The sequence below is a fragment of the Telmatherina bonti genome, assembly GCF_933228915.1.
Source record: "Telmatherina bonti genome assembly, contig: SUPER_12_unloc_2, whole genome shotgun sequence".
Lineage (NCBI taxonomy): Eukaryota > Metazoa > Chordata > Actinopteri > Atheriniformes > Telmatherinidae > Telmatherina > Telmatherina bonti.
Genome location: NW_027634817.1, coordinates 82,786 through 109,963, shown reverse-complemented (window position 1 = coordinate 109,963; position 27,178 = coordinate 82,786). Strand labels below are relative to the sequence as shown.

The following is a 27,178-nucleotide window of genomic DNA, read 5'->3' as shown; positions in this document are numbered from 1 at the left end:
TGAAGCCGTTAGTGCTTGTGCTTGCTCGACTGGCACAGGTGGACTTGCAGGTCTAGATCCTTCGTGGCTTTTAACCTGACAAGGGTTGGTCTAATGGCTGACGCCTTGCTGACATTTCAGAACACCTGGGCAGCTGAAGTACCTGGAGCTGACACTGAGTCCGCTCTGCTTGACTGCAACCAACTGAAACTGCCCCTTTCTGCTTTGCCGAGACTCACGGACTTAGCTTTTGTTAGATTTTCCAGAGATGTGCTTACGGCAGAGCCCTCCACTATTAACTGACTCAAATAAAAAGCCACAACATAAGACAAATTTCCACAACACAACGCAGAAGCTGCAATGACTGTTTTGATGTTGTTGTTAATTGTGGAATCTTGTGGTTTTTGTATTTTTTTTGTTGCTGATTTTGAAGTATTTGGTTTTTTGTATTCATGTAGTGGCTTTTGTATTGCTGGGACACTTCAGAGCCACCATAATTTTCACAGAAAGACAGGAACACACTTCCTAAGCAAGTAATAAAACATTATTCACCAGTTAATAAATTGCTTGTTAAAGTTGGACTAGTTGGTAGTGATTTTGTCAACTCATATGACCACACTGACATCTGCTCCACCTGAAATAAGTAACACATTGAAACAAACTCATGATGTGAAAAAAACTGATTTTGAGTTGTGACATCACTTTAGCCAATAAACTTCTTTAGTTTTGTCTTTAACATTTCTGAGTGTTTCTGGTCTAGAAGGAGGCAATGATCCATCGCTCCAAGATCAGAAATGGACCTTTCAAGATCAACCTTTGCCCCAGAGATTATTTCCAAGGCAATCCATATTGCAGCAACAAACCCCTCCCACCTGTCTCCAAACCCATCCTCCCACCCCAACAGAAAGTCTCTTTGGTTCCATTCAAGCCCTCCTCCCCGAGCAAACAGGTGACTTTTTGCAAGAAAGGCATCGTGGTTGACAGAATGCTGGTTACTTGGTTAACACGTTAAATCTTTTTGTTCTGGGTCAGGTTGGAGGAATGAAAGCTGGGACTTTTGGATCTTATCCCTCACATTCTGTTGAGCCATACACAATTCGTCGCTCTAAACCAGCTAACCAGGAGCCAATCTTCCATCCCAGTCCTAGCCCCAAGAGCACACCTGTCAAGAGCATTATCACCGTCAATGTTAACAGGTTGGATTTCTGTGTGTTTAGGTCCTCCACCTTACAGATGTTCAACCAAAAAATTAACCACATTTTTTAGTAAATTAATGTGAATTAATGTGCATTATCTCACAGTGAGGGTGTGTGAGTGTTTGGGTTGTTTGTGTGTGCATGCGCGCATGTGCTCGCGCCAGAGTGTCTCAGCTTTTTTATTTGTTAAGGTTACAAGGGGCAGGATCTATTAACATATATTCTAAACATCTAGGTTCAACATTTAACATTTAGACAAAGGATTTTTCCCATTGAGGAATAACATTTTACATTTTGGTATGATATTTAACATTTAGGACAGCATGGTGGCATAGTGGTTAGCACTGTGGCATAAGAGCAAGAAAGTTGCTGGTTTGATCCTTGGCTGGTTTGGTCAGTGGCCTTTCTGTGTGGAGTTTGCATGTTCTCCCCGTGTATGCGTGGGTTCTTTCCGGGTTCTCCGGCTTCCTCCCACCATCCAAAGACCTGCATGTTAGGTTGATTGGTGACTCTAAATCACCCATAGGAGTGAGTTTGAGTGTGAGTGGTTGTTTGTCTCTGTGTGGTCCTGTGATGGACTGGCGAGCTGTCCAGGGTGTACCCTGCCTTTCGCCCAAAGACTGCTGGGATAGGCTCCAGCTTCCCCGCCACCCTTCATCCAATTAGGTGGTTAGGATGACTGATATAAAATTTTTATATATAATATTTAGATTTAAATGGACATTTTCAATTAATATTTAGCTTTAACATATAGCATTTATATTAAAATATTTAGAGTTAATAGAATAGAATAAATGTTATACACTGCTCAAAAAAATAAACAACACAATGTAACTCCAAGTCAACCAGACTTCTGTGAAATGGAACTGTCCACTTAGGAAGCAACACTGATTGACAATCAGTTCCACCTGCTGTTGTGCAAATGGAATAGACAACAGGTGGAAATTATAGGCAACTGGCAAGACACACCCAATAAAGGAGTGGTTCTGCAGGTGGAGACCACAGACCACTTCTCAGTTCCGATGCTTTCTGGCTGATGTTTTGGTCTGAATGCAGGCGGTGCTTTCACTCTAGTGGTAGCATGAGACGGAGTCTACAACCCACACAAGTGGCTCAGGTAGTGCAGCTCATCCAGGATGGCACATCAATGCCAGCTGTGGCAAGAAGGTTTGCTGTGTCTGTCAGCGTAGTGTCCAGAGCATGGAGGCGCTACCAGGAGACAGGCCAGTACATCAGGAGACGTGGAGGAGGCCGTGGGAGGACAACCCAGCAGCAGGACCGCTACCTCCTTCTTTGTGCAAGGAGGAACAGGAGGAGCACTGCCAGAGCCCTGCAGAATGAGCTCCAGCAGGACACAGATGTGCATGTGTCTGCTCCAACAGTCAGAAACAGACTCCATGAGGGTGGTATGAGGGCCCAACGTCCACAGGTGGGGGTTGTGCTTCCAGCCCAACACCGTGCAGGACGTTTGGCGTTTGCCAGAGGACACCCAGATAAATTCTCCACTGGCGCCCTGAGCTCTTCACAGATGGAAGCAGGTTCACACTGAGCACATGTGCCAGACGTGACAGAGTCTGGAGACGCCGTGGAGAACGTTCTGCTGCCTGCAACATCCTCCAGCAGGACCGGTTTGGCAGTGGGTCAGTAATGGTGTGGGGGGGCATTTCTTTGGAGGGCCGCACAGCCCTCCATGTGCTCGCCAGATGTAGCCTGACTGCCATTAGGTACCGAGATGAGATCCTCAGACCCCTTGTGGGACCATATGCTGGTGCGGTTGGCCCTGGGTTCCTCCTAATGCAAGACAATGCTAGGCCTCATGTGGCTGGAGTGTGTCAGCAGTTCCTGCAACACCAAGGCATTGATGTTATGGACCGGCCCGCCCGTTCCCCAGACCTGGATCCAGCTGAGCACATCTGGGACATCATGTCTCGCTCCATCCACCAACGCCAAGTTGCACCACAGACTGCCCTGGAGTTGGCGGATGCTTTAGTCCAGGTCTGGGAGGAGATCCCTCAGGAGAACATCCACCGCCTCATCAGGAGCATGCCCAGGCGTTGTAGGGAGGTCATACAGGCACGCGGAGGCCACACACACTACTGAGCCTCATTCTGACTTGTTTAAAGGACATTACATCAAAGTTGGATCAGCCTGTAGTCTGTTTTTCCACTTTCATTTGGAGTAGAACTCCAAATCCAGACCTCCATGGGTTGATACGTTTGGTTTTCATTGATAATTTTTGTGTGATTTTGTTGTCGGCACATTCTGCTATGGAAAGAACAAAGTATTTAATAAAAATATTTCATTCATTCAGATCTACAACGTGGTACTTTAGTCTTCCTTCTATTTTTTTGAACAGTGTATTTGACATCTATGTATGTGAAAGTGTGTATATAATAAAAAATGTAGTTAAAAATGTGCTATATGAGAAAAGTGGGATGAATATCAAAAATATTTCAGCAACTACTTTAATGCTGAATTGTGGTGTTTTTCAAAAAGTCATTTTAATTAGTTTGTTCTGGTTTTTTAGAAGAGTCAACTCGGTGAACTACACCTCCACCGTCCCGGCTGTGATGACCCTCTGAGGATATTACATGTCCACTGTTATCTGATGGATGAAACATCTTGCTTATGAACTTTTTTCTCTTTAAGTTTATTACATAGTCCATGGGAACTTTATTTTTCTTGAAGCCGTATTTCATGGAAAAAGTTTAGAATCTGCTGGTGTGGTCAAATGTATTTATCAAACTGATGAAACTTACAGGCATGACATTTTAAAACAGGATTTTTTGTTATTACAACATGAATGGTGATTCTCCTTTTGAAAGTTACTACAGAATCAAATTAAAATAAGAATTTTATAGCTGGTGAAACATCATCCACTGACATCCACATTGATGTGACATGTGAAATAATGGCCAAAGAGTCTGGATAAGTTGGAAAAAGATGAACAAGGTTTAACAGAATAAGTGAATAAACGGACAAATAAAAAGAAGAAGAAGACCATATCTGATAAAATTCTAAAGGGTTTCTGATCTAAGGAGGAGATAAGAACTTTCTTTTTTAATTTTATTGAAGAAGTTGATTATTGTAATAGTAATCTGTTGTTTACATGAACACTAGATATGTGATCTTATCCAAGACTTGTACCAGAGACTGAGTAACAATAAGGGTTAACCCTCTGTTTTAAGGGTGACAGTAGATAAGGCCTATGCTCCATCTGTTTTATCTGCATAAATTTTGTTATATGCCCCTTTTTCTTTTGTTTACCTTCTAATGTCCTTCTAATTTTACCGACAGCATTAACTTTTTCATAAGTTTGCTCCCGTGCATTCTTTGTGTTTCAGTCAGATTTCATTGCTGTAGGGTCATGTTTTCTCTTCACACTTGTCATGCTGCAAACCACGAAACACAAGAAACCCTAATTTAAATAGAGAGTCTGTAACATGTTTGTACTTGCCGTCATTTATGCAATCACTTTTAGTAAATCCCCCACAAGCCCTGGTTCAGCCACACATGCAAAATTTGAGATTCCACGTGCAAATTACTACTCACATATTAGGATCTTAGTTAATCTGGCCCTAGGAATAGAAACCTTTTCAGGTCTTATGAGTCCTACACGAGGAGTCAGCTCTAAAGCAGATTATTATGGGACTGAGAAGTTAATTATTATGAAGATTTATATAATCATGCTGACTGCAGAGTGAAGGGAAGCTCGAACCTATCCTAGCAATCACTGATTATCAGGAATACCAAATCCGTCTTTTCCAAAAGACACAATAATATTCTGATTAAGACAACCCACTAAACCACCAGTTATGTTGTTCTATAATAAACTCTGTCACTTCCTATTTAAATCCAACCACCAGAGTCATCCCAGGGCACACACTCCAGCCAACCCACCACAGTGGCAACCACACATCCACCTGGATGGCAGTCGGACTGGCCCCATAGCCATAAAGCCCCAGATGCAGGCAGGGCCACAGGGGCCTGAGGCCAACCCACCCCCTCAAGGCAGAGGCAGCCCAAATTCCCAAGAGGACCAGACCCCATGAATACAATGAGGTTTGTAACTTGGAATGTGCGTGGAGCTTGTACAGGGAAAAAGAGGTAAAAATTGTTGAACCGGCTGCAGGAGCTGCAAGCAGACATAGTCTTATTGCAAGAAGCTAATTTATCAAACTCAGCAAGAGATCTTCCAACAACACAGTTCCCATGTTTACTCAGCTTGTTACAACTCCAGGCAAAAAGGAGACACTACTTTTTTTAAACCCTTAGCAGTCAGCCCCCAAAATGCCAAAAATGCCCAAAGAAAGCACACCCAAATTAAATTAGATGCTGTTCTTGAACCCTTTGGAGTATATTCAAAACCATGGTCTCTTTTTAAAGATAACACTCTAAAGTTTCACCCTGAGCCTTCAGATGTATTGTAACTGTAAGCAGCATAAAGTTATTGAAGTTGGGACACAAGGAAATATCAGGTTTTTTCCCTCGTCTGAATTTCTCTTCTACTTTGTCAACATGCTGCTCATGGAGAGATGGAGAGATGGACTGGAAAATCAGATGGAGCTGTAGCATGAAGCCTTTCCTATGACCAGTTAAAATCTGGTGGCAATAGCAGCCACAATTATTATTCTATGAGGGCTTTAGTGTAAGTATGTTCATGCGCTCCCCAAAGTGGCCATTTGGATAATTCCAACTTCAAAAGGCTATAACTGCAGAACACTTCAACATACAGTCATCAATGAAAGGTGGCATCAAGAATAAATCCTGTTGTATATTCTATTTACTTTTAGCATCATTGAAAGTCAACTGGTGATGCATAAACACCCTAAAAAGTTTATTTTTTCTGTTGTGCATTATAATAAAAGTTTTACGGTCATCATTTTTATATATGTAAACAATATAATGCCATGTTATGTAATGTAATAAAATGTAATAATAAAAACACCATAACACAATAGAATTTACATATTTACATTAGATTTGAACTATTGTCTGATAAAGAGTGTTTGTAAAAGTAAAGTAAAAAGCAGGAGAGCAGAATATGTAGCTGTTATGATGAGCAGGGGTCCTGGTGGTCTGAAGGGCAGGAATGTAGTCTTCCTCTGGAAGGAGCTGCTCCTTCTTCATCTGAAGAGCTGCTGGGTTTCCATCACAATCAGATGACTGTCACGAAAGCAATGGAGATGTGGTGTGGACCCAAATGCGGAGACGGGGGAGAAGGAGCGACCTCCTCGCCGGACACTGGAGATAGAGGAGGAGCGTCCCGTCCTGGGACCCCCTCGGGAACATGGAGCAAGGGATGTGGACGAGCTCTGAGCGCTGGCGTGGGAGCCTGCAGCGCCGGACGGGTTCTGGGCGCTGGCGTGGGAGCCTGCAGCGCCGGACGGGTTCTGGGCGCTGGCGTGGGAGCCTGCAGCGCCGGACGGGTTCTGGGCGCTGGCGTGGGAGCCTGCAGCGCCGGAGACGTGGACCAGGGCGGGGACACTGGAGACGTGGGCCTCGGAGCAGGAGGCAAAGGGGAACAATGTTGTTTGCAGTCCCGCCTCCTCCTGGCCATCCCAGCAGTCCATTTAAGCCCTAGCGATGGAGGAGACCAAATAGCCAATCTGGACCCCCAGTATGGATTGGGTGCTGGCTTACCCCGGCTTGGAGAGTTCATAGCAGCCCGTCTGCAGAAGAGCTCATATGGGGTAATTTTCTCCGCTGGGTCCGCGTCGGGCTGGATCATTCTGTCACGAAAGCAATGGGGATGTGGTGTGGACCCAAACGCGGAGACGAGGGAACAGGGATGCAGGTTCAAGACTGATTTATTTTTAACCCAGGAAACTAAGAACAGACAAACTAACTGAGGTACAAAATGATCCAGCAAACAAGGAGTGAACATGAGTGGTATAAATACACAGGAAAAACCGAACGAGAAACAGGTGAAACAAATGAACTAAATGAACCCAGGTGAACCAAATCAATGAACAGGAAATCTAAGAAGCTAACCAAGAACCAAGACAGGAAAAACTACAAAATAAAACAGGAAGCCCAAAAACAAAGCACAGAAAAACCCAAATCATGACAATGACAGACTAATAAAGACAAACAAGAAGTTTTTATCCCACATTAGTCCTGCGACTGTAATAAGTGTATGTTCTAACAGACACGCATCGCTGCACGCATGCACACACAGAGTATGGAAGCGGTCCACACACACGCAGATAAATCAGCAGCAGCTTATTTTCTTTCTATCATTTTCTATTTATGAACAAATGTTTCCAACTGGAGGGAAATAGAGGTGTTGAACCGCTGCGTCTCTTTCATCGCTGCTCTTTTTGCTTCACGAACACTCGGACTGAACGACACCCGCATGAACGGTTCCCCCGGTCCGGGGTCTGACGTTTTAGAGCCGAGACCCCAAGTTTTCTAACAAACCAGGTCCCACGTCTTTAGCAGACCCAACAGAACCGCTGGAAATACAGCAACAGAGAGAACATAAACAAAGGACACAAAGCTGACGCCAACCCCCCATCCTGACACATGCACAAAGTGACAAAGCACCCTCCTCCCCCGACCCAACAAACAACAACACAGTTACTTATTTGTCCCCATTTAAAAAAAAAAAAAAAAAAAAAAAATCTAAACATCTTATAAAGACGCCGCAGCTGCAGATAGAAGTTCTTACTTTTCATGTTCTTCTCCTTCAGGAACCACATCTTCTTCTGCAGTCAGAGACGTCTTCCTCTGTAAACATCACTGTTCCTCCGTGTAAACGACTCCTCCACCTCCTCGCGGGTGTAAACGACTCCTCCACCTCCTCGCGGGTGTAAACGACTCCTCCACCTCCTCGCGGGTGTAAACGACTCCTCCACCTCCTCGCCGGTGTAAACGAGTCCTCCACCTCCTCGCGGGTGTAAACCACTCCTCCACCTCCTCGCCGGTGTAAACGACTCCTCCACCTCCTCGCGGGTGTAAACGAGTCCTCCACCTCCTCGCGGGTGTAAACCACTCCTCCACCTCCTCGCCGGTGTAAACGACTCCTCCACCTCCTCGCGGGTGTAAACGAGTCCTCCACCTCCTCGCGGGTGTAAACGACTCCTCCACCTCCTCGCGGGTGTAAACCACTCCTCCACCTCCTCGCGGGTGTAAACGACTCCTCCACCTCCTCGCGGGTGTAAACGACTCCTCCACCTCCTCGCGGGTGTAAACCACTCCTCCACCTCCTCGCGGGTGTAAACCACTCCTCCACCTCCTCGCGGGTGTAAACGACTCCTCCACCTCCTCGCCGGTGTAAACGACTCCTCCACCTCCTCGCGGGTGTAAACGACTCCTCCACCTCCTCGCGGGTGTAAACAACTCCTCCACCTCCTCGCGGGTGTAAACCACTCCTCCACCTCCTCGCCGGTGTAAACGACTCCTCCACCTCCTCGCGGGTGTAAACCACTCCTCCACCTCCTCACGGGTGTAAACGACTCCTCCACCTCCTCGCGGGTGTAAACCACTCCTCCACCTCCTCGCGGGTGTAAACCACTCCTCCACCTCCTCGCGGGTGTAAACCACTCCTCCACCTCCTCGCGGGTGTAAACCACTCCTCCACCTCCTCGCGGGTGTAAACCACTCCTCCACCTCCTCGCGGGTGTAAACCACTCCTCCACCTCCTCGCGGGTGTAAACCACTCCTCCACCTCCTCGCGGGTGTAAACCACTCCTCCACCTCCTCGCCGGTGTAAACGACTCCTCCACCTCCTCGCGGGTGTAAACGAGTCCTCCACCTCCTCGCGGGTGTAAACGACTCCACCTCCTCGCGGGTGTAAACGACTCCTCCACCTCCTCGCGGGTGTAAACGACTCCTCCACCTCCTCGCGGGTGTAAACGACTCCTCCACCTCCTCGCCGGTGTAAACGGCTCCTCCACCTCCTCGCGGGTGTAAACGACTCCTCCACCTCCTCGCGGGTGCAAACCGCTCCACCACCTCCTCGCGGGTGTAAACCGCTCCTCCACCTCCTCGCGGGTGTAAACGACTCCCCCACCTCCTCGCGGGTGTAAACCGCTCCTCCACCTCCTCGCGGGTGTAAACCGCTCCTCCACCTCCTCGCGGGTGTAAACGACTCCCCCACCTCCTCGCGGGTGTAAACCGCTCCTCCACCTCCTCGCGGGTGTAAACCGCTCCTCCACCTCCTCGCGGGTGCAAACCACTCCTCCACCTCCTCCTCGCGGGTGTAAACGGCTCCTCCACCTCCTCGCGGGTGTAAACCACTCCTCCACCTCCTCGCGGGTGTAAACGGCTCCTCCACCTCCTCGCGGGTGTAAACGACTCCTCCACCTCCTCGCGGGTGTAAACGACTCCTCCACCTCCTCGCGGGTGTAAACCACTCCTCCACCTCCTCGCGGGTGTAAACCACTCCTCCACCTCCTCGCGGGTGTAAACCACTCCTCCACCTCCTCGCGGGTGTAAACGACTCCTCCACCTCCTCGCGGGTGTAAACGACTCCTCCACCTCCTCGCGGGTGTAAACGACTCCTCCACCTCCTCGCCGGTGTAAACGACTCCTCCACCTCCTCGCGGGTGTAAACCACTCCTCCACCTCCTCGCGGGTGTAAACGACTCCTCCACCTCCTCGCGGGTGTAAACCACTCCTCCACCTCCTCGCGGGTGTAAACGACTCCTCCACCTCCTCGCGGGTGTAAACGACTCCTCCACCTCCTCGCGGGTGTAAACGACTCCTCCACCTCCTCGCGGGTGTAAACCGCTCCTCCACCTCCTCGCGGGTGTAAACGACTCCTCCACCTCCTCGCGGGTGTAAACGACTCCTCCACCTCCTCGCGGGTGTAAACGACTCCTCCACCTCCTCGCGGGTGTAAACCACTCCTCCACCTCCTCGCGGGTGTAAACGACTCCTCCACCTCCTCGCGGGTGTAAACCACTCCTCCACCTCCTCGCGGGTGTAAACGACTCCTCCACCTCCTCGCGGGTATAAACGACTCCTCCACCTCCTCGCGGGTGTAAACGACTCCTCCACCTCCTCGCGGGTGTAAACCGCTCCTCCACCTCCTCGCGGGTGTAAACCACTCCTCCACCTCCTCGCGGGTGTAAACCACTCCTCCACCTCCTCGCGGGTGTAAACGACTCCTCCACCTCCTCGTGGGTGTAAACCACTCCTCCACCTCCTCGTGGGTGTAAACGACTCCTCCACCTCCTCGCGGGTGCAAACCACTCCTCCACCTCCTCGCGGGTGTAAACCACTCCTCCACCTCCTCGCGGGTGTAAACCACTCCTCCACCTCCTCGCGGGTGTAAACGACTCCTCCACCTCCTCGCCGGTGTAAACGACTCCTCCACCTCCTCGCGGGTGTAAACGACTCCTCCACCTCCTCGCCGGTGTTTTTTGGTGTGTTTTGTCATCGTTTATACAGAAAAAAGCTCACAAAACAAGGCTTCCTCTGTTTTTGCGTACACAAGCACGGCAGTTGTTGGAAATGTTTACGCACAAACGTTCTGAAGCCATTTTACATCCCACACATCTCAGTGACGGGAATCTGATTGGCTATATGACAATGACAGTGGTGTCAGAACTGGCATCAGTGTTATTGCAGTGCACGCGAACTGCATCAAAAAAAGGATGAGACGAGACTCTGGCTTGCGGTTGAACGTTTTTTAGTGAACTCTTAGATCACAGGTACAGAGAAAAAATCTTCGACTCCACTTTTCCTTGTTATTCATTACTACTTCCCGTTTGCGCCAAAAAAAACCATAGAAGCAAAGCGTTCCTGACCCATATGCTTTGTGGGTAATGAAGTTCTCAAAAACAAATCTGGGCGCACTAGCCTATGTCCAAGCTCTGGAACAGATTCATTTTTCCTAACTATTAAATCATCAAATTATTTCAGTCAAACATTTAACTTGAACCTCTATTAATTAACCCATGAATTAAGAATGGTCTTTAACACCTCAGTCATTCTTCAAATAAGTCACAACATCCTCCCCGACGATGAACTAAATCTAAATTTCCAAAGGATATAGCAGTTGAACAGGTCTTCTTAATACAGTTCCAGTGTTGGTGCGAATGGCACATGAACGCACAAGACCATCTCGACCTGGAAAAAGCTCATTGATTCGTCCCAGCTTCCAGGACTGCCTCGGTACGTTGTCTTCACCCATGAGTACTACCTCCCCCACCTTCAGCATGGAGGGTTGCGGTGTCTCACAGCGATGGGCCGACTTTAAGTCCAACAAGTATTCCTTTCGCCAGCTGTTCCAGAATGTAGTCATAAGTCTCTGTCTGTATCTCCATCTCCGAGTTATTTCATCCTTCTTGACTGTTGAATGGAGTGTCTCTGCTGGAAATGATTTGGGCGGCAAACACGTGAGCCTCTGTCCCACTAGAAAATGTGCTGGTGTCAAAGACTGTGGCTCATCAATGTCATTGTGCACATAGGTGAGAGGTCGTGAGTTTATTACTGCTTCAGCTTCAGTCAATATGGTACACATTTCTTCAAATTTGAGCTTTGCTCTCCTCAGTACTCTCCTCAGGATGTTTTTGACCGAGCGCACGAGACGCTCCCAGAATCCACCCCACCAGGCTGCTCTTTCTGCGATGAATCGCCAGGAGATACCCTTTTCTGAGAAGAACTCATGCAGCTGAGGATCTTTGATGGTCAGCCACAATGCCTTTAAATCTTGATCAGCTCTCTTAAATGTTCTGGCATTATCAGAGTAGATCACCTTGCACAGTCCTCTTCTTGCGATGAATCGTTTTAATGCCAGGAGGAAGTTTTCAGTGGACTGATCGGAGACAAGTTCTAAGTGTACAGCTCTGGTTACTGCACAAGTAAACAAGGCTACATAAGATTTCCTCATGGATCCCTGTTCCTTTACATAGAGCGGTCCAGCAAAGTCCACACCTGTGACTTCAAATGGTGGTGACTCAGTTATTCTGTCTCTTGGGAGTGGGGCAGTAACCTGCTGTCCAGGCCTTACGTTAAATCTTTTGCAAATTGTGCACCCTGATACAATTCGGCATACCAGTTGTCTTGATTTAAGGATCCAATATCTCTCTCTGACTTTCCATGGATGTTTCTCTCTATAGGTGAAATCAGAGAGCTGAAGCCTTCCTCCGACACTGAGCAGTTCATTTTCATCCAGAAATGGTTTTAGCTCTCTTATTTTGGAGTCAGTGTTGAGACCTTCTCCAGCCTTGAGCAGGTTGATCTCCTGGCAGAAACTCTGACGCTGAGTCACTTTGATCCAATAGTTTTCTGCTCCTTGCATCTCCTCTGTTGTTAGTTCACCACACATTTTTGTACTGCTACGTGTGTTGTTTATAAATCTCCTTATCCAGGCTGTTACTCTTAACACTGTTTTTCAAGCTACTATACCTCTCCAGGCATAGCACTGGTGTGAGATGCCCTGTATCATGTTTAACGAGCTGCACAGTGATCTGGTATTTGGATCTGAGTTCAGAGTCAATTTCAGGATCCAGTCTATTGTCCACCACCTTTGCTGACTGATCCTTGAACATTAAAGGACGAGGGCCCTCCCACCACAGTTCACTCTGCTTTAGATCTTGTACACTTAGTCCTCTGGTGGGAAGATCTGCTGGATTCACCTTCCCTGGACAATGTGACCAGGATTCTGGATCTGACAGAGACTGAATTTCCAGAACCCTGTTTGCCACAAAGGGTTTCCATTTCTGAGCAGAACTGCATATCCAGTGCAGTGCAATCGTCGAGTCTGTCTATAGTCTTATTTGGGTCCGGTCCAGGTGCAGTGATTTCATTATGGTATTTCCTAACCTGGCTCCTATAACAGCTCCCATCAGTTCCAGACGTGGAAGTGTCATTCTTTTGAGTGGAGCCACTCTGGACTTGGATGCAACTAGGCTTGTCATTTCTCCATCATTCGTTTCTCCCTGTAGATATGTAACTGCACTGTAAGCTCTTTCACTTGAGTCACAAAACACATGCAGCCTTAAAGTGTTACTGTTCTGCGATTGGACAAAGGTCTTGTACCACCTTGAGATGGACAGCTGATGTAGCTGAGGAAGCTCTGAGCACCACTGTTGCCATTTCCTTGTCAGGTCAGGCGGTAACTCTTCGTCCCAACTCAGGCCTCTCTCCCACATTTCCTGGAACATACACTTTATTCTGACAGTGAAAGGGGTCAAGAATCCAAGAGGATCAAATATTCGAGCAGCTGATTGCAGGACGCTTCGTTTTGTGTTTTTCTTTTGCTTCAAGATGGTGAGCACACATTTGGGATCAAACACAAAGTCATCAGTTGCTGGTCTCCACACTAAACCCAGAACCTTCAGGATTGATCCATGAGCTTCATGCTCAGCAGTACAGTCCAGTTGGCTCTCCTGCCATTTTTCCTTTAGTTCTGGAGAGTTTGTCATCCACTTGCAGAGATCCATACCAGCAGCTGTCATTATGTTCTTTGCTGTTAGTGTCAGTGAATGAGCCTCTGGTACCTCCCTTGTACTTGCAATAAAATCATCCACATAGAGTGAGTCTCGGATGGTTTCTACCACCTTCGGGTGATCTGGTTTATACTGTTCCAGATGTTTTCTTATGGTGGCTGCAAGTAGGAACGGACTCGGGGAGGCACCAAACACAACTCGTGTCATTCTTAGCACTCGCGGTTTCTCTTTCTCTTCAGCTGGCGAGCCTGTGAACCACAGAAATCTCACTGAATCTCTATCTCTTTCTTTGAGTGACACCTGCAGAAATGCTTTCTTGATGTCCGCCATAAATGCGATTTCGTGCAGTCTGAATCTGACAAAAAATACTCAGCAAATCTGGGTTCAGATTTGGTCCTGTCAGAAGACAGTCATTGAGTGAGGGACTTCCATATTCATGGGAGGAGGCATCAAATACAATGCGCAGTTTGGTTGTTATCCTCTCTCAGCATGATGAGGTAAGTAGTATACGTGGCTGTCTGACGATACTGCGTGGTCCTTTGGGACTTCTTCAGCCATTCCCTCCTTTAAGTAGTCCTGCACCACATCATTATATCTGCTGTAGAGTGCAACGTCGCCCTTCAGCCTTTTTCTCAAACCTTCCAACCTTTTTCTTGCAATGCGGTAATTGTCCTGAAGAGGAGGATGATCTTGCCACCATGGTAGCTCCACTTGATAACGTCCATCCTTATAGGTAATGGTTTCCTCAAACTGCCTTAGAGCTTCTTGATTCTGCAGACTGTCGGTCTTTTCACATGTGATACCAAGTGACTCAAGCTCCCAGAATGCATGTAGCTGTTTTTCAAGCTGTACGGTTTCACTTAGTTGGACGTGCATACAGGTGGTCTCAGACATGCTGGAGACTGATACTGGACCTTGAACTGTCCATCCAAAGGTGCTCTCCAATGCAACCAGACTCTCTGTTAATCTCTCCACTCGGCCTGTGACGACCTGCCAGTAGTAGTCAGAGCCAATCAGCACAGAAAGCTCAAGTTTGTCATCTCCACTAAGATCTGCGAGTGGCAGACATCTTCGCTTCATTTCCTTCTGTATATGATCACCAGGAACCTGCATCACGGCCGTGCATATTTGAGGTGTCACAACTGCTTCTATTTCAGTACTGTGGGCCTTGTTCCAGATGTTCTCCAAGCAGAGTTTAACTATGTTGTGCTTTACGGTTGTTGGGACAGGGGAGCCAAAGGTGTGGAGGTTAAATGTCCCTTGTCTGATTACAGGTAAGTAGAGGGTTTTCACTACATTCTCATGCACAAAGCATCCCTGGCTGCCTCCATCCAGCAAACAACGCACTATTTTTCGACCTGCAGGACCAGATACCCGTTCCTTAGCAGTCTGTAGCAGCACTGTGTTCTCACTGTTAGGCTTCATCTTATCAGCTTGTGGAATGACTGATGAAACGACAGTGTCTGTATTTTCAGGAGCTGTTATTTTTGAGTCATTTTCTTCACAAACAGCAATGTGATGTCTTCCTCCACACGAGGCACATGTTGCTCCCTTTACTCTGCAGAATCTGGCTATATGTTTTGGACCTAAACATATGAAGCACCTGCCCATCTTCTTTAGCCTTTCTTTACGTGCGGCAACATTGTTTTCTGGGCACGTTTCAGGTTTGTGGTCAGCACTGTCACAGAACAGACAGTTGTGTGTCTTCTGGCTAGCTGTGTGTAGTGCAGCAGCAGATGTCATGCTTGGCTTCTTTAGTTTCATGTCACTGGCAAAATATGGCTTGTTGCAAGTCTTGTGAGACAGCTGACTCTCTCTCTGATTATATGGTCTAGTCAATTGTAAAGCTCTTTCTCTGCTCTGAACCTCCTTCTGAAGAAATTTAAGTACATCAGGCACTTTCCATTCATCATTTTCTTCTCTTTGGCGGCTATATTCTAGAGCCATGTCCTCTGGCATCATCTGGATAAGTATCGGACATAACATGCTTCCATAAGTGTCTGATACCACTCCCATTGCCTCAAGACTCCTAATGTGAATTTCACATTCATCGTAGAGATGTCTCAGTGCCTTCACATCAGAGGATTTCTTTACAGGGGTGAGATTCAGAAGCTTTGACATATGGGCATTCACAATAAGATCCTTCCTTCCGAATCTGTTCTGGAGTATGCTAATTGCAGCATCATAATTAGCATCTGTTAGAGTGATACCTGTTACCGCCTTTGCAGCTGAGCCTGTAAGGTACGTTTTCAGATATGTAAATTTCTCTGTTTTGCAAAGGGCATGGTTGGTGTGAATAGCAGTTTCATACTGGCTCCAAAACTCTTGCCATAGGCTTACATCACCATTAAATTTCTCGATCACCAGCTTTGGCAACTTAACTGATGGACTGCTATGCAGGGCTACGGAGGAATTTGCACTGGCGTCACTTATGTGAGCAGGTGGATTGTAGCAACTCACATTCTCCCGCGTCATGAGCACGCGGTGCGCTCGCGTTTTCGTTCCGATGATGCGGTCCTTATAATCCTCAGCAAGTTCAATCTCTGCCTCCATTTCATCCAGTGAAGTGTTTTCCTCCATTTCCCGGTCCAACTCACGCAAACTGTCCTCCTTCGCTGACAAAACCGCCAGCATCTCCCGCACACGGTTTACGTCCGGATCATCCTTTAATAATTCCACATCAATCTGGTTCAATACTCTTGTTGTAGAACTCCGAATCGTCCGCCGTTTTCGTTTCACTCTTTCAATGCGTTCTCCGGAAGACTATGAAGTCTCTCTTCATAGTCTCGTTCTTCACCTTCTGCCATGATCTATTCCCGGGTTTCGGCACCAAAATGTTATTGCAGTGCACGCGAACTGCATCAAAAAAAGGATGAGACGAGACTCTGGCTTGCGGTTGAACGTTTTTTAGTGAACTCTTAGATCACAGGTACAGAGAAAAAATCTTCAACTCCACTTTTCCTTGTTATTCATTACTACTTCCCGTTTGCGCCAAAAAAAAAACCATAGAAGCAAAGCGTTCCTGACCCATATGCTTTGTGGGTAATGAAGTTCTCAAAAACAAATCTGGGCGCACTAGCCTATGTCCAAGCTCTGGAACAGATTCATTTTTCCTAACTATTAAATCATCAAATTATTTCAGTCAAACATTTAACTTGAACCTCTATTAATTAACCCATGAATTAAGAATGGTCTTTAACACCTCAGTCATTCTTCAAATAAGTCACAACAATCAGAGCTGATGGGCGAGGTCTGAAGGTGGAAGAGAAAGTGATTGTCTGGTCATGTGGGTTGACACTCAGTGGATATTATTGGCCTAGGAGGAACCATGAATCAATCCAGTTGGTCAAAAATGATGTCAATCAGAAGGGGAGGGCCTGTTGGTGTGTCATGCGTAGTTTCATTGAAATAGGAAATGTCTGAGATCTTGTACGAGTGTGATATTTAAAAAAAAATTAAAAGAGCCCGCGGGCACTGGTTAAAGCCTTAATTAATGACTTAACTTTAACATTAACAGTACAGTAACAGATCCAGAAGGTAGATTTATTATGGTTATATTATCTATTCAAAGTTATGTATAGCAAAAAGACCAAATGTGGATGACCCCTCCTTCTTTCACTCCCTCTTCACTTTACTCCAAGGTCATTCAAATAACACACTAATTCTCAGGGGTGATCTAAACACAATATCTGATCCTGGGATGGACAGACATAGTACCGCAAGTAGTCATCAAGCTTGGCAATGATCAGAAACTGTTAAACCACACATGAAGGATTTTGGTCTTTGTGATGCATGGTGCTCTCACCATCCCACACTAAGAGAATACACTTTGTTCTCGTTTCCTATTCTAGATTAGATTAATTCTTAACTAGCATCTCGCAGATGAGTGACATCTCAGAGATAAAAATTCACCTCATAACCATCAGAGATCACGCACTAATATCATTCACTCTGAGAAGTAAGAAAAATAAATTAAAGCCGCAAGCTGCATCCATCGGGTCCTCGTCTCATGCTGAAGAAACCCCGTCCCCACATTGTGGACTATGTTGAGAACCAGACACTATTACATGCCTTTATTCTGGGTGCAGATTCATTGTATTTCTATGGGGATGTACAATGCGCTTTAAGTAAAGAAATTGGGCGTAAAGGCCAAGATGGCGGACAGCCTGTTGCCATGACAACAGGTGTTTTATTGACTTTTCTACTCGTCTTGAGGTGGTAGACATGTGTACCGAAATGTGTTTCCTGCCATACTTCGTATGGCGAGGACCCTAATAAACCTCTGGAAACTGGAAATTTAATACGGCCTTACTTAAAGATCACGACTATTTTAAAAGAGAACATATGTAGAAAACAACCATTTGCCTGAAACCCCAGCGTGTTTTCTGTTGTAAGCAGGGAAAGCAGTAATGAGAGGGAAAATAATTTCTTTTTCTTCTGTTGAGAAAAAAAAGTCTGTCTGGAAAGGGGTTATTATGTGATAGCAGAGAGAGCGAGCTGCTCAGACACTGTGTACAGAGCAGACTATGACTGATAAGACCGCCGCTGTAACAACTTCTCTGTCTCTCTCTCAGCATACATACTGCTAAGAACGGCTGCTTCAGCTCGGTTAGATTTATAATTTACGCTGCTGGGGGGGCCTCCGCTGACCCAGACTCTTGACTGCTTTCCACCCCGGCCCTCCGATCCAAAAAGACAACCACTGGCAGGGGAATGATACCGCCTGGGGAGAGGCCGAGATGTCTCAGCGGAAAAACAGACCACTGGTGCAGAGACTGTCGCCTCCTGCAGCCGGACTCTGTTTTATCTGGGTCAGAAGTCGAGCTGAGCCAAAGCAGAGGACATGTTTCTTACAAAGCTGCCATCAAGGACTGGGTCCGCCATGCTTTCCTGTCCCAACAGGACTCATATTCCACCTCCAAACAGCGACCAGGTGAGACCTCAGATGATTGTGTCCACCAGGTGTGTGAGACTATCACCAAGTTTGGGGGATAGGCTGACTGGTTGGGGAAACCAACCTCCTGCCCCCTTGGAGAACCAGTGTGGTCAAAGGTCTCAAACCGGAGATCGCTACAGACCTGAGAAAACATTCAGTTGGTTGGGACATCGCTCCAAGTATTTCTGAGGTCCACAGGTATGCCAGACAAGCTCAAGGTCTGGTGAACCTTGTGACAGATTGGAAGCATGGCGTGGACGAAAGAGCCTTTCACCTGGCTGCTCTGACCATGTATTCCACCATGTTGGGCCAGAACGGGCCCAGAGACCGTGTACAGTCCCAGGGACGCGGTCCTGGAGGGGACGTGGCTGCACATCTGGGGTTGGGCGCCGTGACAATGGTGTCTGCTATCACTGTGGCCGGCTGGGCCACTGGAAGGTCCAGTGTCCAAACTGCCAGCGCCGTGATGAACGCCAAGATGGTTCTTCTGATTGGCTAGGTATGAAAGCGGGTCGTGAGGGGTTGGTGTGACGCTCTGGGGCCGCTCGGTATGTAGAACACACACACATTTACTCCTCCATGCTGTTAGAGCTGGAGGACACATGGAGACGTACAGACATCACCTTCCTTTCTCTCTGTCCATCCAGACACCTGTGGGAAAACACTACTACAGATGAACACACACACACACACACACACACACACACACACACACACACCCTGGCATAAATGTTTTGGGTTTATTTTTAGCCTGTTTTGCAATAAAGACACAGACACCGGTGGACACTACACCGACCACCATGACGTTTCTCCGCCTTTCTGCAATGAAGTCTTTGCTGCTCATCTAACCTGGACAGGAGTATTCATGCTACCTCTGTGCTCGGAGCAACAGTCACACAGAATAGAAGTTTAAATAAGTAGAGATAAAGACTTATATGCATATGTCCCTTAGGCTACAAGACTTGAAATGGTGAGTTTGTGAGGAATGCTGCTGTGACCTGATCAGGTGTGGGAGTTTTCCTGTGACTCTGCAGCGGTCGGGTAGTTTATGGATTTCATCTGTGATGTGGTCGTAAGGTGAAAGAAAGGTTGACTCTAAAGCTGTAACACTGCTTCTGGGTTTGGAGTTTCCCTTCTCCTGGTCAGAAGTATATCGGGTCAGTCTTTGGAAGGAAGTTGGATGTGTCTGTGGAACGTTTGTCTCACATCATCTCATGACGGAGTTAAAGTAGAGTCCAACCCAGACTCTATCAGGATGCAGCAGGTCCTGGATCTCCCCTGAGCTGTTACGGCTGGGAGATTGAACATGGTGTCTGCTGAATGCTGATTGGGTTAAAGCAGCTGGCACACCTGTAACCAGGTAACCGAAGCTGTCCTAGATTTTTAGAGAAGAGTCCGGCGTGTTCTCTGGTCACATGACCGGTCAGTTCAGCTTCTTTGACCTGGAAAAACATTCCAGCCTTCAGGAACGTTCCATATTCCTGGTGATAAACTTGATAATTATGATGTTGGGCAGATTAAACCGGTTCTTCCATGTTCAGATTTCTGCCCACTTCAGGTGACCATCCTCTGGAACCAGAGGAGACTGTATTGTTTCCCCAAGTGTGTGTCTGCTTCCGGTACGTTCCCGGTCCATTTACTGTCGAGGAAAGTTATTTATCATGGCTTCTCTGTGGAAGCATCACTCCTGTCTGAGCTCCTCTACTTGTCTCGTTAATGTGAAGGATTTTGGCTCCTTCTGACGGGATCCCTCGGAGGGGGAATAGAACATGTTCCAGCCTCTGGGGACTTTCTTGTCCTGCTGTGGAGTTTATTGTGTTTCCATCCTGCTTGAGTGGAAACTTCTCATTTCCTGCTCATCAACACCCCAAACTACTTCTGTGCTTCTGGACATGCCAAACAGGACTGGTTACTGATGCAGGACCTGGAAGATCCTGGTTCTTTGTTCAGTCTTCAGGATGACGGAGAACTTCAGCGCTGTCTGCTGTTCTGGACCACCTGCACCCCCAGCCCTGATTCACGGACACTGCTGCTGTCTCCGGTCATCTGCAATGCTGAGCTTTGTGATCTCAACACTGGGTTTAATCAGGCGTGTGTGTGTGTGTGTGAGTGTGCGTATACTAACCTTGAAGGGTTGTTTTGGCTCTTCGTCTAAATATGATCCAGCCCAACAGCTGTGTTTTCAGTGTGCTCTGCAGGATGTCAGAGCTGCCAGGCTGGAGTCTCTCCGTCTTCTGACGGCTAAATCAGACAGTTTCTGTTTGTATTGAAGAAATGAATATGAAGTTATGCTTTGATTGGGTTTTACAATTTAAGAGGGTTGCTAATGTTTGAACCTTGCAGGGTCATAACTAATCGTACTGATATGGTTTCTTTTGAAGGTGAATATTTATCAGAGGTTAAAGAAGAGAAAACAGTAAATTATATTTCAGTGGAACAGAAGAACTCTAGATGTGTCGGAGAAGACCTGCATTTTACAGATTCCTGGACCTTTGATGTGGAACATTTAGAAGTCCAGGACATCATGCATTCATTAAAAGTGGGGAGTTTACCTTAGTGAGGGCAAGTTTACATTTAGGATTTAAAGCGTCCACATTCTGTATAGATGCCTTCAATGCATAATACAGTCATGTGGCCTCCCATCACATGGGTTTTCCCTCACTGCTCTGCATCACGACATCAGTAGCAACAACGTCTACCTGGAAAACCAACATCCCTGGAATGTTGTGTAATTCTCTACAGTGGTTTCCAAACTCTTTCTGCAGGGCCCCCTTGTCATCGACGAAGATAATGTCGAGCCCCCCTCCTCCCGTCACATAAACCAAAGAAACAAACTAAGAAATGTGTCTTTAGTTTTAGTGGCTGTATTGTAAGTAACTATAACTAAAACCATGTCAGTATTATTGTCCATTCTTCTGCTTTAGTGTCAGACACCACGACTACTTTAGTTACAGTTTTCTATGAGACGATGCTGCTTTAGTAAAACAACTTCCCTATATATGATAGTTGGATATTTGATATCTATAGTAACCTGCAGACTTTTCTTTGTGTTCAGGATGAAAAGTCCCCAAATGGTGTTGTAACTTGTTTGGCTTCATACTTCAGGATATTAAGTGATACTATTTTGGCCCATGCAAAAGACTATGGTCTCATTATTACCCACCATTGGTTATTGTCATTACTGGTCAAGCTGGGACTGATATGTTCCATCATAGTTTGTTCTCGTTTTTATTGCTTGAAGTCTCTTTTGTTGATTTATCATTTACAATGATATTTTTACAAATTTATCCGATGCCTTGCCTTGCACCGGTTTGGGAACCAATGGGATAATACATTATATCTATAATACATTAGGGTTTTGTGGGCATGTATTCATTGACAGTAACTTAATTATTAGTAACAGGTAAAATTGATATTATTTCTTTATTTAAAAATTAATGTTGAGTTACTTATTTTGGGGTAATCAGAATTAAATCACTTAGTGAAACTAAAGGGATGCAGGATTAATGTTTGTTTGGGGATGCTTCAGGATTATACCAGTATTATTATTATTATTATTTCTTTTTGTTGTGTTTTGTTCTCAGGCGTGAGTCTTTGTCACTCTGGGTTTAATGTAATCAGGGATGCATTTTTCTCAGCACATTCACTTATTTGGCAAATTCACTCTCTCCCTAGGGCAGGGGTCTCAAAGTCAATTTTATCCAGGTGCCGCCGGGGGCAGAGTCTGGCTGAGGTTGGGCCGCGTAAGAGATTCCACAAAAATCGTTCTTAAAAATACCCTCAAATGTCATTAAAAGTTATTGATTTCTCTTATACAGGAATGGAACAATGAATAAAGATCATAGACTTAGACTTAGAGACTTAGACATGACTTTATTTATCCCTTTGGGATGAATCCCTCAAGGAATCCCTCAAGATTTCCAACAGCAAAAAAAATCATAAACACTTTTTCAGAACGTGGCTTCGCTAGATTACTCCTTGTTTCCAGAGACTTGACAGCGCTTCCTCTTGCATATCTGAGCCGCATTTGGCTTGAGAGAGGAGGCACTTGAGACGCTCAGTATGGCTTGAAGACGATCATCAATAAGTCTGGACCTGTACCTAGATTTGTTAAAGTTCAGGGTGGAGAAGAACTTTTCACACAAATATGTGCTCCCAAAAAGGCTCAAGGTCCGCTTGAACATTCGGGAAAGCTCAGGAACGCTGGGAAGCAATTCTATTAAAAATTGCCCTGCTTTTCCACCAACCTCCCTGAATTTGGCTTTTAGGTGAGAGTTGCACTGCAGGTCTATAAGATCCATTTGAAGCAGAGGAGAGGCATCTTGCACATCAAAGGTCTGCAAAAATGTGAAAATTGGCTCGGAGCGTCTGGAAGTCTGAAAACCTGTGATCAAATTCTTTCTGTAGCTTCAAAATAGCATCAACATACTTCTCACGACTGAATGATGTGCCTGCATGCACAAGTATCGTGCATGCGTGCAACTTAAGACCAGATAGCCTTTCAGAATTATTATTCAAAACCCTTATTAACGTTAGCCACATTGGTATATACCTGAAATACATTTGACATGACAAAAATAATAAATGTCAACATATACAAATGAAAATGAGCCAGTCTGTTGCCCCCAACTTTTAACAATACTTTAAACAAAAGAAGCTACAATAAGATTTGAGCTGTTTCTTTCGCCTCACGGCAGGCTTTGAAAAAGACATGATGAGGGTGCAAAAAAAAATTTGTTTACTCCACTCGGTATCGTTCTTTCTCTGTGCGTTGCTCGCTGGCTAAACAGTTGTATTTGTTTAGCCAGCTAGCGATGCATGAAGGGCATCTCGACGCATGACGTCATTTCAGCTTCCACTTCTTACAACAGCACAGCGGATGCTGATCAGTCTCTGTAGTTGTTGCCTTTCTCTGCATTCCATCATGGCATTTGTTGAGAAAGTACTGCAATGTCGACACAATAGATTGCTTTACAGAACAGACATTCTTCCATGTGTCAAGCAGTTACTTCCTGATGAATGCAACAACTTCCTGTGTGAACACTTCCTGTTACTGTCAACTGCAGTTCTTAAATGGGCCATGTGAAAATACAGGAAAAGAACAAAAACAGAATAAAAATGTTGTGTAAACTACTGTAACAATACAATATATATATATATATATATATATATATATATATATATATATATATATATATATATATATATATATATATATATATATATATATATATACATATATGTATATATAGTCTGAGAATGTTCCCAGAAAAGCTCCTGCATGGGATGTACCACCGGCAGATCACCGAAGTGGCCGATATAAACAAGTCCTATCAATGGCTGGAGAGGGTCTACCAGACCAGGCAGGATCCTAGATCTACCAGACCAGGCAGGATCCTAGATCTACCAGACCAGACAGGATCCCAGGTCTACCAGACCAGGCAGGATCCCAGATCTACCAGACCAGGCAGGATCCTAGATCTACCAGACCAGACAGGATCCCAGATCTACCAGACCAGGCAGGATCCCAGATCTACCAGACCAGGCAGGATCCCAGGTCTACCAGACCAGGCAGGATCCCAGATCTACCAGACCAGACAGGATCCCAGGTCTACCAGACCAGGCAGGATCCCAGATCTACCAGACCAGGCAGGATCCTAGATCTACCAGACCAGACAGGATCCCAGGTCTACCAGACCAGGCAGGATCCCAAGTCTACCAGACCAGGCAGCATCCTAGATCTACCAGACCAGGCAGGATCCCAGGTCTACCAGACCAGGCAGGATCCCAGATCTACCAGACCAGGCAGGATCCCAGATCTACCAAACCAGGCAGGATCCCAGATCTACCAGACCAGGCAGGATCCCAGATCTATCATACCAGGCAGGATCCCAGATCTACCAGACCAGGTAGGATCCCAGATCTATCAGACCAGACAGGATCCCAGATCTACCAGACCAGACAGGATCCCAGGTGCAGACTATGCAGAGGAGCCCCTGAAACAATCCAGCACCTCACAGCAGGGTGCAAGATACTGGCAGGCAAAGAATACATGGAGCACCATAACCAAGTAGTCGGCATAGTGTACAGGAACATCTGTTCAGAATATGGACTGGAGACCCCTCAGTCCCAGTGGGAAACTCCCCCCAAGGTGGTGGAGAATGAGAGGGCTAAGATCCTCTGGGACTTCCAGATCCAGACAGATAAAATGGTGGTGGTCAAGCAACCGCCTGCTCCTGGGCCCACGTCCCCAGTGTCCCCGCCTGCTCCGGGGCCCACGTCCCCAGTGTCCCCGCCTGCTCCGGGGCCCACGTCCCCAGTGTCCCCGCCTGCTCCGGGGCCCACGTCCCCAGTGTCCCCGCCTGCTCCGGGGCTCACGTCCCCAGTGTCCCCGCCCGCTCCGGGGCTCACGTCCCCGCCCGCTCCAGGGCCCACGTCCCCAGTGTCCCCGCCTGCTCCGGGGCCCACGTCCCCAGTGTCCCCGCCTGCTCCGGGGCCCACGTCCCCAGTGTCCCCGCCCGCTCCGGGGCTCACGTCCCCAGTGTCCCCGCCCGCTCCGGGGCTCACGTCCCCGCCCGCTCCAGGGCCCACGTCCCCAGTGTCCCCGCCCGCTCCGGGGCCCACGTCCCCAGTGTCCCCGCCCGCTCCGGGGCTCACGTCCCCGCCCGCTCCAGGGCCCACGTCCCCAGTGTCCCCGCCTGCTCCGGGGCCCACGTCCCCAGTGTCCCCGCCTGCTCCGGGGCCCACGTCCCCAGTGTCCCCGCCCGCTCCGGGGCTCACGTCCCCAGTGTCCCCGCCCGATCCGGGGCTCACGTCCCCAGTGTCCCCGCCCGCTCCGGGGCTCACGTCCCCAGTGTCCCCGCCCGCTCCGGGGCCCACGTCCCCAGTGTCCCCGCCCGCTCCGGGGCCCACGTCCCCAGTGTCCCCGCCCGCTCCGGGGCCCACGTCCCCAGTGTCCCCGCCCGATCCGGGGCTCACGTCCCCAGTGTCCCCGCCCGCTCCGGGGCTCACGTCCCCAGTGTCCCCGCCCGCTCCGAGGCCCACGTCCCCAGTGTCCCCGCCCGCTCCGGGGCCCACGTCCCCAGTGTCCCCGCCCGCTCCGGGGCCCACGTCCCCAGTGTCCCCGCCCGCTCCGGGGCCCACGTCCCCAGTGTCCCCGCCCGCTCCGAGGCCCACGTCCCCATTGTCCCCGCCCGCTCCGGGGCCCACGTCCCCAGTGTCCCCGCCCGCTCCGGGGCTCACGTCCCCAGTGTCCCCGCCCGCTCCGGGGCCCACGTCCCCAGTGTCCCCGCCCGCTCCGAGGCCCACATCCCCAGTGTCCCCGCCCGCTCCGGGGCTCACGTCCCCGCCCGCTCCAGGGCCCACGTCCCCAGTGTCCCCGCCTGCTCCGGGGCCCACGTCCCCAGTGTCCCCGCCCGCTCCGGGGCTCACGTCCCCAGTGTCCCCGCCCGCTCCGAGGCCCACGTCCCCAGTGTCCCCGCCCGCTCCGAGGCCCACGTCCCCAGTGTCCCCGCCCGCTCCGAGGCCCACGTCCCCAGTGTCCCCGCCTGCTCCGGGGCCCACGTCCCCAGTGTCCCCGCCCGCTCCGGGGCTCACGTCCCCGCCCGCTCCAGGGCCCACGTCCCCAGTGTCCCCGCCTGCTCCGGGGCCCACATGCCCAGTGTCCCCGCCCGCTCCGGGGCCCACGTCCTCAGTGTCCCTGCCTGCTCCGGGGCCCACGTCCCCAGTGTCCCCGCCCGCTCCGAGGCCCACATCCCCAGTGTCCCCGCCCGCTCCGGGGCTCACGTCCCCGCCCGCTCCAGGGCCCACGTCCCCAGTGTCCCCGCCTGCTCCGGGGCCCACGTCCCCAGTGTCCCCGCCCGCTCCGGGGCTCACGTCCCCAGTGTCCCCGCCCGCTCCGAGGCCCACGTCCCCAGTGTCCCCGCCCGCTCCGAGGCCCACGTCCCCAGTGTCCCCGCCCGCTCCGAGGCCCACGTCCCCAGTGTCCCCGCCTGCTCCGGGGCCCACGTCCCCAGTGTCCCCGCCCGCTCCGGGGCTCACGTCCCCGCCCGCTCCAGGGCCCACGTCCCCAGTGTCCCCGCCTGCTCCGGGGCCCACATGCCCAGTGTCCCCGCCCGCTCCGGGGCCCACGTCCTCAGTGTCCCTGCCTGCTCCGGGGCCCACGTCCCCAGTGTCCCTGCCTGCTCCGGGGCCCACGTCCTCAGTGTCCCCGCCTGCTCCGGGGCCCACGTCCCCAGTGTCCCCGCCTGCTCCGGGGCCCACGTCCCCAGTGTCCCCGCCTGCTCCGGGGCCCACGTCCCCAGTGTCCCCGCCCGCTCCGGGGCTCACGTCCCCAGTGTCCCCGCCCGATCCGGGGCTCACGTCCCCAGTGTCCCCGCCCGCTCCGGGGCTCACGTCCCCAGTGTCCCCGCCCGCTCCGAGGCCCACGTCCCCAGTGTCCCCGCCCGCTCCGGGGCTCACGTCCCCAGTGTCCCCGCCCGCTCCGGGGCCCACGTCCCCAGTGTCCCCGCCCGCTCCGGGGCCCACGTCCCCAGTGTCCCCGCCCGCTCCGGGGCCCACGTCCCCAGTGTCCCCGCCCGCTCCGGGGCCCACGTCCCCAGTGTCCCCGCCCGCTCCGGGGCCCACGTCCCCAGTGTCCCCGCCCGCTCCGAGGCCCACGTCCC

The 27,178-nt window shown here is 49.1% G+C and overlaps 1 protein-coding gene across 1 annotated transcript in view; it reads left to right on the top strand.

Annotated features, from left to right (window-relative positions):
- Positions 1–12,315, top strand: part of cfap96 (cilia and flagella associated protein 96) — a gene marked incomplete at its 3' end in the record, with an annotated part of 39,612 nt that extends 27,297 nt beyond the window's left edge. Inside the window, exons 5-9 of the mRNA XM_079250639.1 lie at positions 740–928; positions 1,012–1,175; positions 11,284–11,422; positions 11,545–11,596; positions 12,248–12,315. Of these exons, the coding sequence (XP_079106765.1) occupies positions 740–928; positions 1,012–1,175; positions 11,284–11,422; positions 11,545–11,596; positions 12,248–12,315 (612 nt within the window). The remainder of the gene's footprint in view (positions 1–739; positions 929–1,011; positions 1,176–11,283; positions 11,423–11,544; positions 11,597–12,247) is intronic.
- Between the last annotated feature and the right edge of the window lie 14,863 nt (positions 12,316–27,178).